At 43.1% G+C, this 15,378-nt stretch overlaps 1 protein-coding gene across 1 annotated transcript; it reads right to left on the bottom strand.

Moving 5' to 3' along the window:
* Positions 1-2,683: 2,683 nt before the first annotated feature.
* LOC103357118 (immunoglobulin superfamily DCC subclass member 3) lies at positions 2,684-14,956 on the bottom strand. Its single transcript, XM_008281527.1, has 13 exons — positions 14,659-14,956; positions 14,059-14,203; positions 13,450-13,580; positions 11,761-11,898; positions 11,483-11,641; positions 6,619-6,784; positions 6,085-6,335; positions 5,815-5,979; positions 5,365-5,553; positions 4,372-4,485; positions 3,757-3,883; positions 3,469-3,574; positions 2,684-2,773 (listed from the first exon to the last, which is right to left on the bottom strand). The coding sequence occupies exons 1-13, from the start codon at positions 14,888-14,890 to the stop codon at positions 2,684-2,686; spliced, it is 2,013 nt and encodes a 670-aa protein (XP_008279749.1). The 5' UTR covers positions 14,891-14,956.
* Between the last annotated feature and the right edge of the window lie 422 nt (positions 14,957-15,378).

Raw genomic sequence — 15,378 nt, 5'->3', positions numbered from 1 at the left:
CTAGAGTCTGGTTCTCCGAGGAGGTAGAACGTGAGTTTGTCTCCAGAAACTTATCATCTCTGGAAAACTCACTTCGTTTGCTCGAAGATCTTCAAAAAGCAATCCTTAGAAACATTCAAACAAAGAAAACATTTCCATAATCAATGCTGTCAAATCTAATAATAATAAAAATAATTACAACAATAAGGTTTGAAAGCAAATACACATTTTGGCGACGTCACCTGTCATCAGCAGGAAGATCTACAGACTCAAATAAACAGAAGCAGAGAAATGAACAGAAGCAGAAGCAGCAAACGCTTTCCATTTAAAAACTATCTCAACCACTACACACTTCACGCTACGAAAACACACTGGACTTCAGGTCTTCCATCTCAAATTCACTTTTTGGTATCGCATTGGTTCAAAAGCTTTTAGTTGTTTGACGAAGAAAATGAGGAGAAAATGTTTCTGTGTTGGAGTGAACCTTGAAGACTGTAAATGGGACAAACCATTAGAATTAGATTTCATAATACATAAACCTAATAAGCCACGACTGAAGCCAAGTTAAAGCACTTTTTGGTGGTTTCAGATGAAGTCCATCTGAAGTCACAGTGAACGTGATTTCTTTGGATTTGAGTGGGCAGGTCGAGCCAGTCAACAATCTAATATCTCAAAGTCTAGTTTCTGATCCGTAGACAGACGGTGTTTGGTTAGAAACTACAAGGATGACTTCATTTAGCATCTACGTTTACAGTTGCTGATGGGTTTTAAAGCTGTTAAGCTAGCTAGACAGCTAACTATCGAGTCTTAACGGTGACAGAAACATGGTTTATTCACTCATTAGGTTTAGTATTCTTTGGTGAGCTACCTACAAACAATGGGATAAAAGTATTTTTATATATTTTTTTAAAATCAAAATTAGCTTCCCGATGCTACTGTCTTCAAGGTTCACCTCCGCTGTAAGCCGTGTACACGCATGTTCGTCATCCTGCTCACATGCATGCTTCTGTGCTTTGGTTGTGAGAAACTCTAAAGACTATAAAAATGTACAGTTATTTGGTTACACATTTCATCGAGATACCTAAATATTTGGCAAGAGTTCATCTAATTTAAAAGAAGAAGGCGAGTGTTCCTCACAGCGTCGACATAAAAAGTCTTTCAAAATATCTTCATTTGGTGGCTCTTTAAACATTAGAATCAACAAAATAAAGAGTTTCATGTTGACGGGTGCACCGCGGACGACTCCAAAACGAAAGGACACGAAGGATATTCTTTAAAAACAGTCATGAAATCATAATCAAAACTCTTTTGGTTCAAGTTCAGTTAAAGCACTTTGCACGGGCGACCCACTTCAAACAGAACGATCCAAAACTAAAGGTAAATGTATAACTCTCTCTTAAATTTAACAGTAAACCATCACATGTTTACATCTTTGGGTATCATTCAGCTTGGTTTCCAGAGAACACATTTTTGGTTGGCTGACACGGTGAACATGAGCCTCGTCAGTGCATTCAGGCAAGTGTCACCTTAAAACTTCTTTAACCGTTAAGTCGGCGCCATCGAGGTCCAGTTTGGCATCCGGAGAGTTCACCTGATAGCATGTCTTTGTTGTTGTCAGTTTGCTATCAGATCAAACAAGTTTTCTTTGATGGACTGAGAAATAATGGAGATATTTCCCATGACCCATGTCCTCTGCATGAATCTGTCTTTGGAGATGGACACGTGGGCCATGGATCACCACAGAATGGAGCTGAACGGATCAAGGAGGCGACACCACGCAGCCTTCTGGAGATCTTGTGATGTCAGATCCAAAAAGCTGAAGATTTCCACCAGAACGGCCAAGCTGGTGGAAATAAAAGGCATCCTGGCTTGAACAGGAATTAAGGCTCATGATGATCCTTGGCTTGGGCTCGTGGCAGCATCACCCAGTCTGCCCTCCATGGTGGTTGTCCTGGTTTGACCTGACTAGCACTGGTCAGTGAAGCTGTCACAGAGGGGAAGGGGTTTTTGGGCCGAGGCATCACCAGGCTAACACTGGCCTCAGCTATGGCTTAGACGTTCTTGTGAGACTGAGGTAGTTTTATTTTGGAGTTGAGCAGCTTCTGAGTAAATGGCTCTTCTAAAAGTAAAGCTTGTGAAGAATAATTTCTAATCAGACTTCTGTAACGTGTTCACAAAGGCCACTATGTTTTTTTCTTATTGTAGAGGAACTAAAGGCAAAGAGTTCTGTCACAGCACATTCACTGGAATGTCTCAGTCAGCTGAACATATTTGGCTTCGTTTGGTGTTTTAGGATCACACTTCCTGACGTTCCAGTTTATCAGGGGAGCTCCGAGGGGTAGAACATTTTGGTTATGGAGGAGACTCCCGCTGACAAACTGACACATAAAGAACGTGACAGAACGTAATCTGGAGTGGCACTGCATTTCAAAGGCTTCTTCTACACGCACACGTGCATGTGCACAGGCAATAAAGGCAATAAGCTTTGGTTTGAGGTAGGGGCTAAGGGTGGGCTGAGGGTGGAGAAGGACCAAGATGCCTCCTGGTCCACATTCACCAGTCTACTTCAAGCTATTAGCAGCATGTTTTAGGGAGACTGACCACCATCAAAGGGCACAGGAGGTGCTCGTCGATGGGAGGTCTGGGTTTCCTTGGTGAGTAGCAGACTGTAGGAGGGGAAGAAGGGGATGTGGGAGCTGTGATGCTACTGCCCAGTGCTAGCCAGCGCCCGCCCATGCAAACCTGATGAATGCTGCTCGATCATCACCTGGCACTGCGCTGGACACACCATCTGCTTGCAGGAAGGGAGAAAGGCAAGAGAGAAAAAGAACAAGAAGTTAGAGATCACAAGTCTGAAGTGATTTCTGACCAACACATCACCAGTAGACTGCTGAGCATCACAGAGTGTTGGCTCTTCTTCACCATTTGAGAACCAGCATTGCTCCAAATAACCATCTGTGAATGTTTTATTTTAATAAAGGAAGCTATCAGGGACTGATGTAACCAAAATGAAAAAGAAATGACAGTTTGTTCATTTGCATTCTTGTGTTTTTTTGGTTTTGGCTTTAATTTTTGTTTTCCTAAAGAACTAAGAATTTTGCCAAAATGGTCACAAATGGCAGCAACTGTGGAAATGACCAGAAATAAAAACTTCTCTACTGACAATATTCAGCATGTAAACACTGATTCATTAGGAGCATGGTGGATGCATTCCACAGTGGTATCAACTATAAACTAGAATCGTGGACAACACAAGGTGCAGCAGTTATAAATCTGAGTTATGAAAGGTATACATCATCTCACAAATGCTCCATAAACATAAAAGAACATCTAAGGTCCTCCCTGTAACAGACCTGATCCACACTGGGGTATAAAGCTGCTGTCTGAAGAAGTGACTGCAGTCAGTCTGATCTTTGTATGTGTTCTTGTTATGACCTGCATCTCAAAGCTACCCGTATTAGTGAATAAAACCGTTACTACCTGAGGTGCAGACTCCGCTCTGGAGTGCTGTCCTTCATCTTTAGGGATGCCGTTGAGCCCTGTGTTGACTCTCTGTACAGACCAGCTCTCCTGAGTCCCTTTGCTGCAAAACAGACTGCAAACAGGTTCAAGCTATGAGTACAGATTAACTTCACATTAGAATAGTTAAAAAGTTTTCATCAAGTTTGATCACTGAAGTAACTTGTCCAGTAAAGATGACACATTATTCACTGGATGGTCATTTATACTATATGATAGAGATAAAATACAAAGGAGAGGATGTTGAGGGTGTTGTACCTGCGCCGGTATCCAAACATGAGGAAGAGGACACAGAAGATGATGCAGGCGGTGCCGATGTGGATGCCGATGACAATACTGCCCAGAGAGGCCTCTCCATCCCGGCACTGACACAGACTGCTTCCTCCTGGGAAGAAACACAGCAGTGATGAGGAACATCAGGACGGAGAAAACCAAGCTTCACCTGGACAAGCATTTCAAACATCGTCTCATCGTCTTCGTACTGCAGAATGAATGTAACTATAACAATATAAACCAGATGGGGGCACACACAGATGAAACACTCTCCCCTTTTTGAAGGCCCAGTGTTAACTTCTATCCCACCTACAGTCGATACAATCTTCTGATGACCATCTACTGTGTAATCAGGCAGTTACAGTACACCAGAGGACATAGCCACGACACTGAGCTCTCCATGGATAGTTATCGGCCCCGGCAGGCTCTGAAGATGGAGAGGATGCCGGTCCGGCCTACGTGCATGGCCGAGGAAGAAACCATTCAAACGAGAAGGGTGTGTCTGCAGCCCAGGAGGCTTCTTCTAGGACCCACAGTGTTTGTGTCACCTGCTGAGTCAGATGCCAGCAGAAATAACAGCATTCCTGTGATCATCCTCACCAGTGCTTTGGTCACTCGTGCCTTCCTCTGCCAGTGACACCAGTCTCTTGGAGCAGTCACTCTCCCCGTTTCCATTGTAGGCCACCAGCTTGACTTCATACACGGCACCAGGTTCTGAAACAGAGTCGCCCACACAGAGTCGGTCAGGAGGAGGAAACAGCACGCTAAGGAATGTGTGATCTACATAACATTGCAGCAGCTGGTTTTAATGTTGTGGCTGATCGGAGTGTGACGTGGAGCCATGGGGCCACACTTTTAACTACAGTTACATTGAGTGCTGTGAGATCATGAACAGCTAAGAGAACGGCACTGCAAGACGTCACTGCATCAAACATAATCACCAAATCCAGTACTTTAGCTCTGAAGATCAATGCTGTCAGGGAATCCTCTACAGATCGACTTCATAGACAGTCGCTGTTAAAGGCTGACTGATAACAGACTCATTCAGGCACGCTCACTAATCTGTCAATAAGGTTCTGATATTCAACATCACATCACACTTTCTGTCTATTTCACATCTTTCAGCTACAACTGTTTCTTGATTTTCCAGTATCTAAGTGGAGAAATAAAATAAACCAGTAACTGTAAAGAAGGCGAACTGGATCTGTCCATTGCACAGCGTTTGACATACGTCAGTGTCAGAGTGTGTAGAGACACAGTTCGCTTCATTAGGGATCTAAAAGTGTAAATTATTTCTCAATAATGAAGAATCCTGTATCGCTGCTAAACTGGTTGAGGCTGAATTTGCTTCTGTCAGAGGAGTTTTTCCTCCCAAGCGCTGCTCAGACAGGAACTGTCTCTATAATCACTGTAAGGTCGTCCCCACAGTATGGCCTAGAGGGAGAAATATTATATGTTGGTGCTGCATCAATACATTTAAATTGAACTGAAAATATTTTGTAAAGTTTGAAGTGTACAGAAATAAAAGAATTACTGAATGCAGATCTTTCCATGAGACAGTTTTGCCTCCTGAGGCACAATAAACACACTTACCCAGGTTGGAGATGGTGTGGGCGTTGACGTGCCAGGGCAGCTGAACTGGCCCTTGGTATTCGGGCTGGGGGACCCTTCGGTAGGACAGTCTGAAGCCCTCAGCCTTACCGGCCGAACTGGGGAACTCCCAAAGGACCTGCACGGCGCTGGAGTTCATCACCTTGGTGAAGTAGGTGGGTGGTGTCGGCACTGAATGGAGAGCAGAAACAGGAGATGGAGAGTTGACAGATGTGAGAACAAACAGTACCGACTGAGAAAATGTAGTGTAAGTGTACGAAAGTAAAAAATAGGTGTACTATAGTAAAATGTAAACATGACATAGAAAAGCCAGAATTAGATACGTAAGACTAAATATCTGAGTAGACAGCAGGTAGACCGTGTGTGTCTCATTAAGTGTGACACTACAGAGCAGCAGTCCACACTGGTTTAACCAATGTTTCCTGTCCTTACCACCCCCTAGTGTGGTAGCCACCACGGTGCCGGACTGCTGGCTGGCTCCCATTGGAGAGTAGGCCTTCAGGTAGAGGGAGTAGGTGGTGGCTGCCTCCAGGTTGGTCACGTCGTGTTGGAAGGTGCCTTTACTGATGGCTTCCTGCAGCTCCAGACTGTCAGGCTCTAAAACACACAAAACAAACAGTTTTCTCATGCACTCGTCTCATATTGTGTGTGTGTGTGTGTGTGTATGTGTGTGTATGTGTGCATGTGTGTGTGTGCACTAACCTCCTAGTTTGCGTATGTGCAGCACGTATCCGATGATGCCCTCCGTGACGTTGGCGGGCGGCTGGCTCCATGTGATCTGCAGCGTGTTGGTGGACAGGGAGCTGGCCTGGAGCCCTGCAGGGGCAGCAGGCAGGTCTTTGGCCTGAGCCACGGCCAGACGTGCGCTGGCCTGGTTGGTACCAGCGCTGTTCTCAGCAATGCATTGGTAGATGGCCTCGTCCTCTGAGGTGATCCGGGTCAGAGCCAGAGTGCTGCACAGATGACACACAAACAGCTTCATCAGTTCAGTGCTGCTCAGAGTCGAACAACAAACTTAAACTTCTCTTTTGATTTATTGTAATTTTTATAACTTGAGAAGCAATTTTTCAGATGTATTCTCAATCAGTTCTGGTGATTCAGGCTGTATGTGGTGTATCTGTTTACATCTGTCTTCTATATGTTGAGTTCAGCTCTTGGAATGGAGAGACTTCATATTTTTAATTTCTCATCAGTCAAGTAAAAAGTCCAGAAAAGTCCAGGCCTGCTGTCACTTACCTGTTGTTGTTGGTCAGCTTTACGTTCTGTCCAGGCATCAGCACCTTGCCGTTCTTCAGCCAGATGAGGTGAGGCTCAGGAACACCCTGGGCCACGCAGGTGAACACTGCACTGCCCCCTGCTGGCTTGGACACAGACTGTGGCCACTGCAGGAACTCAGGAGGAGCTGGAGGAGGAGAGACAAAGATAGAATAATTATATCATGTGCATTTTACGGATGCATAAAGAACTGGACGACTGTAGTGAAGAGAAGTTCTGGGTGATGAACCCTCTGATGTGTGGAGACTTGAATCAGAAGGAATAAAATGTAAGACAAGGAAACAGAATTATGATTTAAAAAGGAGACATAAAAGTAATACAAACAGATACTAGACTTAGCGAGGGTTTTACCAAAGGCCTATAAAGACTTTTCTGGTTCATAACAACATGGGTCTGATTTGTTTTAACCATTTCAACTGTGACGAAGCATCCATCTATTATCTACACACTGCTTTATCCTCTGTAGGACCGAAGGGGGCTGAAGCCTATTCCAGCTGACTCAGACAACCAAACAGTCACATTATGGACCATCTAGAATCACCGATCACATGCAAACCCATGCCAAGGTTGGACCCAGGACCTCTGAGCTGTGAGGCGACCAAGCATTAAAACGACAAAAACAGAGAACTCCATGTTTAAAGGTTTGCTTGAGATAATATCAATGAAACTGAAGCTGAGTGGATCTGACTCAGTAGAAATGACAGCGATGGAGATAACTGAAGTTTGATTGATATTGTCTCAGGTAGATGATGGAAACGTGGGTTTATGAAGGTTTGTAAAGGTGGAGGTATCTGTCTCTGAAAATAAACTCTTCAATTATTTAAACCTATGTATGCTCCCACTGTGGGTTTACAGTAGCGTAAAAACCAGACTTATAGAGTCGCTAACCATCAAAGAAACCCATCGGTGCACAAAGAAAGCCTCAATAATATGTCAGATATCAATAAATACACATGAAAATGGAAATCAATTATCTGACATTTATCAAACCCAGAGCTTGTGAATCCCCTCAAACCGTCAGGAAATCAGTTTATGTGCTTGAACTTCATATGTGAAGCTCATCTACACACACACACACACACGCACACACACACACACACACCCCGGCCACTTCTCAGCTGTCCTTGGACAGATGCAGGGTTGACTGCTGCCCCTGACATCCAGCTCAATATCGGAGACACAATAGACGTGCATATATATGTGTTGGGATAACAGCAGCACTTCTTAATCCTGGAGCCCTTCCCCACTTCAGCCCACATCCAGCATCTCATTGATCTCCTGACCTCAACACCCACAGTGAACCCCCAACCCCCCAACGGTCCACCTATAGGCTCCAGGGCGACGTGTCACCCAGATGACCATTTCAATAAGGACACATTCATCATTGGAGCCAGAAGAGCAGATTTTTTCCACCTATTGTTCAAACCACAAGCTCCTGGTTGATCTGAGTCAAAACTAAGCATGAAAAGAAAAAGAAGGAAACAGTCATTTAGCCTTGAGGTGTGTGGGTTGTTGTTCCATCCCAAATGCAGACATGATGGGGTAAAGAAATGTTAATATTGGTTTTTGGATTTTAAGAAACAGATTCAGTCTACTGGTGCTCCTCTGGTATACAGACAGGTTTCACACATGCAGTATTTCAGATACTTCAGATGACATGTAATCATTTGGGGCAATATAATAAAACTCAGATCATTTCGAGGATAGGTGGCTGACCTCTCTGAGATTCAGCTTTAGTGTTGACATACAACAGCAGACAAGATGATGCTAACACAGCTACAAACGCAAGAACAAATCACTTCTCTGGCAGAAAGAGGTTTGTGACATCACTGGCAAGGCAGGTTCACCTGGACAGGTAACCAGCCTATCACAGGGCTACACTATGGACAATTTAGAATCATCAGTTAACCTCAGAACCTCAGAATATGTGTTTTTTTGTGACTGAAACATTTCTTTCATTGTGTTTTTCAGATCCCTCTCTCTCTCTCTCTCTCTCTCTCTCTCTCTGTGTGTGTGTGTGTGTGTGTGTGTGTGTGTGTGTGGGGTGGTGTGTGTGGGGGTCATCGTTATTTCTCAGGGGGCGTAGCTGTCCGCCCCCTCAGCTGGCCCACCATCATGCTAGGAGGTGCCAGGCGTCCTCAGCTGAGCGTTCATTAGTCGATCCATACCAAGTATTGATCAGCGGTTCTGTTGACCTTGAGTTTCACTGAGCCTCATGTGTCTCTCTATGTTTATGGTTGGACAGCTACCAAACATAAGCAGGTTTACGTATGTGTGAGGCATAAGGTGCTATTTTCCTCATAAAGCTGACATTTTGGCCACTCAGTCGTGTCCGGTGCATCCTACTAAGAGTCGTGTAGTTAAGGAAGCACAACAAACCTCCAGCAGAAAAATGATGTCAGTTTGAATGCAGTAATTATAACAGATGAAGAACCACCATCCTCAGGATCTACGGCAGTAAGGTGGAACGAATACGTGTTTAGTTTTAAAGGTTCTCTAATGTTTTAATTGTATTTATTTAACCAGGAAAAGGCTCATTGAGATTAAAGATCCTGTCCTGGTGAAGACAGGCAGCAGCACAACAGACAGACTGACAGACATCATAATACCAAGTGAAATCAAATGTTAGGAACTAGCTGGCTGCTAGTTGGGAGCAACGCAATCTGGTTCCAACTCTGAGGGGCACACAAGCTGTGACAGTAAACATGGAGAGGAGCAGCATTGAGGAGGTTCAGCTAGCTCATTAGCTAAACATGCTGCAGTTCCTTAAGTTACACGTTGATCCAGAGGAAGTGCTGAGATCAGAGATCTTATTTACGCTTATTTATGGAGGGTCATTTACCGCTCCGCTCTCCAAAGTGGCCGGCCATGTTTTGTATCTCCCTCTAACTGATGGCCCCCTGGTGGGCCGCCCCCCACCTCCATGCGATCCATCTTCAGGTCCGACCAAATGAGCCGTGAGACCCCAGCTCCTCCCTATCTGCCGCCCTGACTCCACGGCCTCCTGCCTCCAGCCCCTCCACTGACACACGCCTTCAATCCTCATGTCAGGGTCAGAGGTCGGAGGTCATTCTTTACCCCCCACCCCTTCCCTTGAAGCCCCCGCCTGCACCTTGCATTGACCGTCTAGTCGTCCCCCACGTATTGTCTCTTTGTGTGTTGTTGTCTTTGTCCTGAACCTGACCGTGGACGCTCACAGACTGTGTGAAAGTTTAGACCTCTGCTAACCTCACAAACCTCACTGAGACCACCAAACTTCATCTGGATCAGGAAAAACATTTGCATTAACTGTGAGTCATGTTTTTAACCCCCAACTGTTTTATTGAGGCAATGTGAGCTGAACCATGAACAGAGATATGGTCAGTATTCTCCAAACTGGGCAGAATATTTTGACTATAAATATTTTTAACCGTGTTCCTAAGCAATTATTCAATATATGACTATTTTTAAAAGTCTAATTTGATTCAAAGCTTGTGGTTATAAATTACCCTTAACTACAAATGTGAAAAATACACAAAGAAAAGATTTAATATGCTTCAACTTGTGCAACTACACAATCAGGAATCATCAGAATTTACAAGACACAAATCTCACCGGTGTATATTTGAGTGAATTTAAATGAAATGAAAAATACTTTATTTATCCCAGAAGGGAAATTAAATTATAAATATCAATAAATAAGCAATAAATATCAGTATATCTGCACAGTTTTATGGTTCTTATTTAAATTTAACTTTAATTCTTCACTCCACAATATGTTTTGCTTCTGTTTTGCACGAATACAGTTATTTTTATTTTCAGTTACTTTAATTTTTAGATTTTTATCTTGCACATTGGACCTTACTCTGTATTTATTGTTGCACCAACCCACCAGAACTAATTCTTCATGTTGTGTAAACTATACCTGGTAATAAATCTGCATAAATGTTCCTACGAACATCTACAGATATGAATCTTACGTCAACATAATAATGTCGTAACACCATTTTTGATTTGATTTATCAGGTTATCTAAGAGACAGCGTCTCATTATTTGTGGCGATTGATGTCACATCAGATTTTCTACATTCATCCAGCCTCATTAAAGGAATTTATAAACTTTCATCTCACTTAATTACGACTGGAGCAAATCTGAGCTTCACTGACTGCAGCATAGAGATGATGATCTGCAGGATACAACAATCTCCATGAGTCACATGCTGTGTGGTCACGTCACCAGATAGCCAAAGCCTTAAGCTCACTAACTGATCAATACATTAATGAATATATTAGAGATCAGCCCTTCCCCCGTCTCCTCATCAGAGCTGCTGCCAATCACTGAACACAGAGTGACAGGAGGTCATATTAACTGATCCAGTCAGAGAGACACAGGACAGAAACAGACAGATGCATAAAGGCAAAGACGGGTTATATGAATATAGATTCATGCCGTGGACGTTACAACAAACTGAATGACGTGTGCTTTGATTATTATGGGGTTTGTATATGGAACGCTGTGGATTGTTTGAGGAAGAGAACAGAAAACACATGTGCTGCACTGCTCTCAATCACTGACCTAAAACATGAAATGTGTTGTTGTAAAGGTCCTGCTGTTGACTCTATCTTTCTTTATATGTTATCATATATTATGTATAATTATTCATTTATTCATATGTCAGTATTTCATAGTATTGATGTAGTATACCTACAGTCATTTCTAAAGCTGTGAACAAGTGTGTCATAACAACCTCAAGTAGGTTGGACAACCAAGACGCGTATTTCCATGAATGTTGGATTGTCAGTAATGAGCACTGATGGAGTTCTGTTGGGTCTCTATTGGGCCTCACCTTGTACCACGAGGCGTCCGAGTGCAGTGCGTCTCATTCTGGTGCCCGGACGATTAGCTGCACAGACGTAAACACCAGAGTGCTGCAAGGAAACATCTGAGATCATCAGGTTCCCCGTGCCCAGAACCTGGATCCCCTCCACCCCGATGGAGCGTCCGTCTGATGGGAACAGACACAAAGGTGCACAGAGACGGTTCGTCAAATAAAAGCAGAGCCTGCAGCCTGCTGCTAAATCATCTTCTACCAACATAAACTCTATCAGGATGTTTTCAAAGCACCTAGCCTGCTCCAGGAGACAATAGGCCTTGGGTTTCCTGTGGCAATGCACTCCAAGATGGCCGTCTGATGGACAGTGATGGTGAGGTTCTGGGGCCCCGACAGGATGATCGGCTCCTTGTAGGTTCTGGGAGCTCCACCTGAAAGGACGATATGACACAAAGAAGTGGATAAGTTGACCAAAAATACTGACTCAAAGCCAGTGAAGGAGTGCATAGTGTCACCTGGTGCTGTAGTGTTCATGTGAAGCAAGCATTTTATCTCAACTTTTATCCAATATTTTAACCAATGAAGTGCAGTATTACATCTACCGCACTGCTACACACGTTTAGTGCTAAACACAATGAATTTGGGCCTTCAGCTCTAATGTTTATATATTGTTTTCTTACTACTTTGCTCTTGTTTAATTGTACTTATGATTTATTAGACTTTTTCTTTTAAAGAAAATAGGACCTGAATACTAATTTCGTACCACAAACATACGAATGTGAGCTGGCACAACAAATAAAGTTCCTTCAAGCCTTTTATAAAGCTACTGCTGAAAATACCTTCACAAAAAGGACAGAACCAAATAATTTGTGCATCAGGTTATGGCTTCTTGTTATTTCCTGTATATTTAAAAATCGAATGGCCCTTTTTAACATATTTATATATCTCTATGATTATTATATTATATATTTGTTTCAGAAAATGACCACAGCAGAGACAATACAGCTGTTACTGATGACTGAGCAACTATCTGCATGGTGAATAAGTCCTGTGTGACTACACAGCAAGTCCAGAACGGTCTGCAGGATGTACAGACTGATTAACAGAAAGTGACCAGAACTCATCCCAACCAGTGGTCGGACTCTAACACAGAGAGACCTGTGATGTGTGGAAGAGGAACGTCTGAACAAATAAAGGATCAACTTGTGAGCCAAAGCTGGATGATGGTGCTTTAGGAAAACTCTGGAAGGACATTTTATCTTTCAACAGGATTCCTAAACCTAGAACCAATGATGCTAGTAAACTGTTTAGGATGAAGACATAGAATCCATCCATACTGGCCAAGTCAGACGACTGATCAACGTCATGTGAGCTCAGCTGGACCTCAGTCTGACTGAGTCGTGGCTCCAAGACTTAAACACTAGATACCAAATATAAGGCTTCATGTTGATCTGCTCAGTTTTGTTTAAACTAAACTTTGAGAACTAAGCGTTCAAATGGCTGCATCTCCCACTCAAGTTGTTCTATATTGATATAAATCTACTCAGATTAAGAGCTTTGATAGACAAATAAGCTTTACATTAATATCTATTGTTTTATTTTACACTGCTGAAGCCTGAAAAACAAAAGAGAGAACAGTCCAAATGGTGACAGTCTTTATCTGTAAACCGGACTTCAAGGGTTGCCTAATAAATGTGACACAGTTCACAGGACTTAACATAAATACAACACAAGTGTGAGCACGACTTTTCAAAGCAGCATTCAGTCTGAAGGGAAAAGACATTACCTAATCAACCATTGCCAATTACAAAAACTCTTGGATAAAAACAAATGAAGACATGAAGGAGAATAGCTCAGGTTGTATAGCACTGACTGCTACAGGTACAACATGTCACAAGCTCTCAGTTAAATCCATAAAGGCATTAATATTATTTTATTCCTTATCGACCTGCGTATCACCAGCTCCATGGGCATCCACATACCAGTGACGTTCAGCGTGGCCTCGCTGCTGTAGCGAGTGTTGGCGATGTTGGTGGCAACGCAGCGGAAAACTCCAGCGTCCGCCTGTCTGACGCCGGTCACCTGGAGGATCCCCATCGGTAGGAGAGTGTACCTGGACGGGGAGGACAGGTCACATGCATTAGTGCTACTATAAAACCATTAAAACCAGGACACGATGTTTAGTTACAGTCTGTTACCAGCACATACAGTGTACTCAGAAACAAAAAAAGACCATACAACGTTACTATCACCTACACTTAAAATGTTAAATACATCTATAATCTAATTCTTCTAATCTTACTTTTACCTTTAGTTCACTGTCTGCATGTATATGAGCATCACATATTACTGAGATCTGTGTCTAGTCCTGAGCATCCAGCTGCAGCAGCGGTTTAAAAGGTTTGATTGGATGCTTTCATACTTTTAACCTTGACTTCTATAAATTTTTTTAAAAAAAAGGTGGTCATAAAGTTATAGTAATCAGTAATCAGTGTTTGATGCATGTTGATGGCTGAGTTTGTACGATGAGGCCTCCATACATACGTACCACCGTCCAGGATCTACACTGTGGTATGTGTGGACGGTGTTACCTGCTGTCGGTGGTGTTCAGCAGCACTCTGTCTCTCTCCCACGTGATTTTGGCTTCAGGAACTCCGTTAATCTGGCACTGGAAGCGAGCAACACCTCCCTCATCCACAGACATGGACACTGGGTGGGTGTGGAACTTTGGAAGAGCTGAGGAGCAAAACACACAAAGATACACCTTAATGAGAAAAATAAACCCATCCATCATCTATAGATCACTTAATCCTCACTAGGGTCACTGGAGTCTATCCTATCCTTTGAAACCAATTGTACAATAACCTAGATGTAGTTCTGGGGATGTCATCGGGGTTTTCAGCCTGGGCTGACTATGGGTTACAGACTGCTTGTAATATTTCAGACTGTGGCTTTAAAAGTCTACGAGACAGGTAAAAAGTGATTTTTAGGAGATTTAAGGGTTTTTGCAGTTTCACCTATAGTACGTCATCTTCTACCTGTCTATAACAAATCATTTATAATTACATTACAAATTTCTGAATGGAAAATTGTAACAAATGTTGGTGTCTGGCCCAAACAGTGGTGTATTGTTAGTACTGTTATTGCATAGCATAAAAAATATAATCCTGTTGTGTTGATCAGGTACTTACATGCCAGATGAACTTTAGCCTTGCGACTGACCAGCATGCCGTAGCGGTTTTGGGCAGCACAATCGTACTCGCCCATGTCTGCATCACTGCCCTCTCTACGTTTCTGGAAGCTTTGGATCAACAGAGTGCCATTTTCCAGCACCCGAACCCGCGGGCCATTGGGTAAAGGCACTCCATTTTTACGCCACGTGATCATGATCGGTTCCTCGCCTTGTACCCGACAGTCCAGCATGAGTGGACGATCTCTCACTGCAATCACATCAGTGGGCTCCTGCAAGAAGGACAGCTCTGAGGCCAGACAGCCACCTGGAGACAGAGGAGGACAGGTTAGCACAGAGAACAAGGCCAGACTATTGCTCATATCCTTTTTCAAAATGAGTACTTATTGTACAAGAAGCACTCTTAGATTATGATTTATGCAATCCTGTTGAACAATCCTGAAAATGGGGAAAATGTTGTGAAGATTAATAAAGATTGATGTTCACATCCACTGTAGAAAAAGACATGTACTCTTTATTTTTCTCACTCACATTCAATCTTAAATCAGACTAAACGTTTCCTGTTTCAGCTCAGTCAGGATCACCAACATTATTTCTATTTGCTAAACACGTTTGGAGGATGGTCATTAAGGCCCAACAGTTCAGGTTTAGCTCCATCAGACCACAGGACATGTCTCCACTGATGAAACTCTTTGTCCCTGTGTGCATCTACAAACTGTAA

Source organism: Stegastes partitus, unplaced genomic scaffold (genome assembly GCF_000690725.1).
Source record: "Stegastes partitus isolate 25-593 unplaced genomic scaffold, Stegastes_partitus-1.0.2 Scaffold6, whole genome shotgun sequence".
Taxonomy (NCBI): Eukaryota; Metazoa; Chordata; class Actinopteri; family Pomacentridae; genus Stegastes; species Stegastes partitus.
This window is presented reverse-complemented; position numbering and strand designations above follow the sequence as displayed.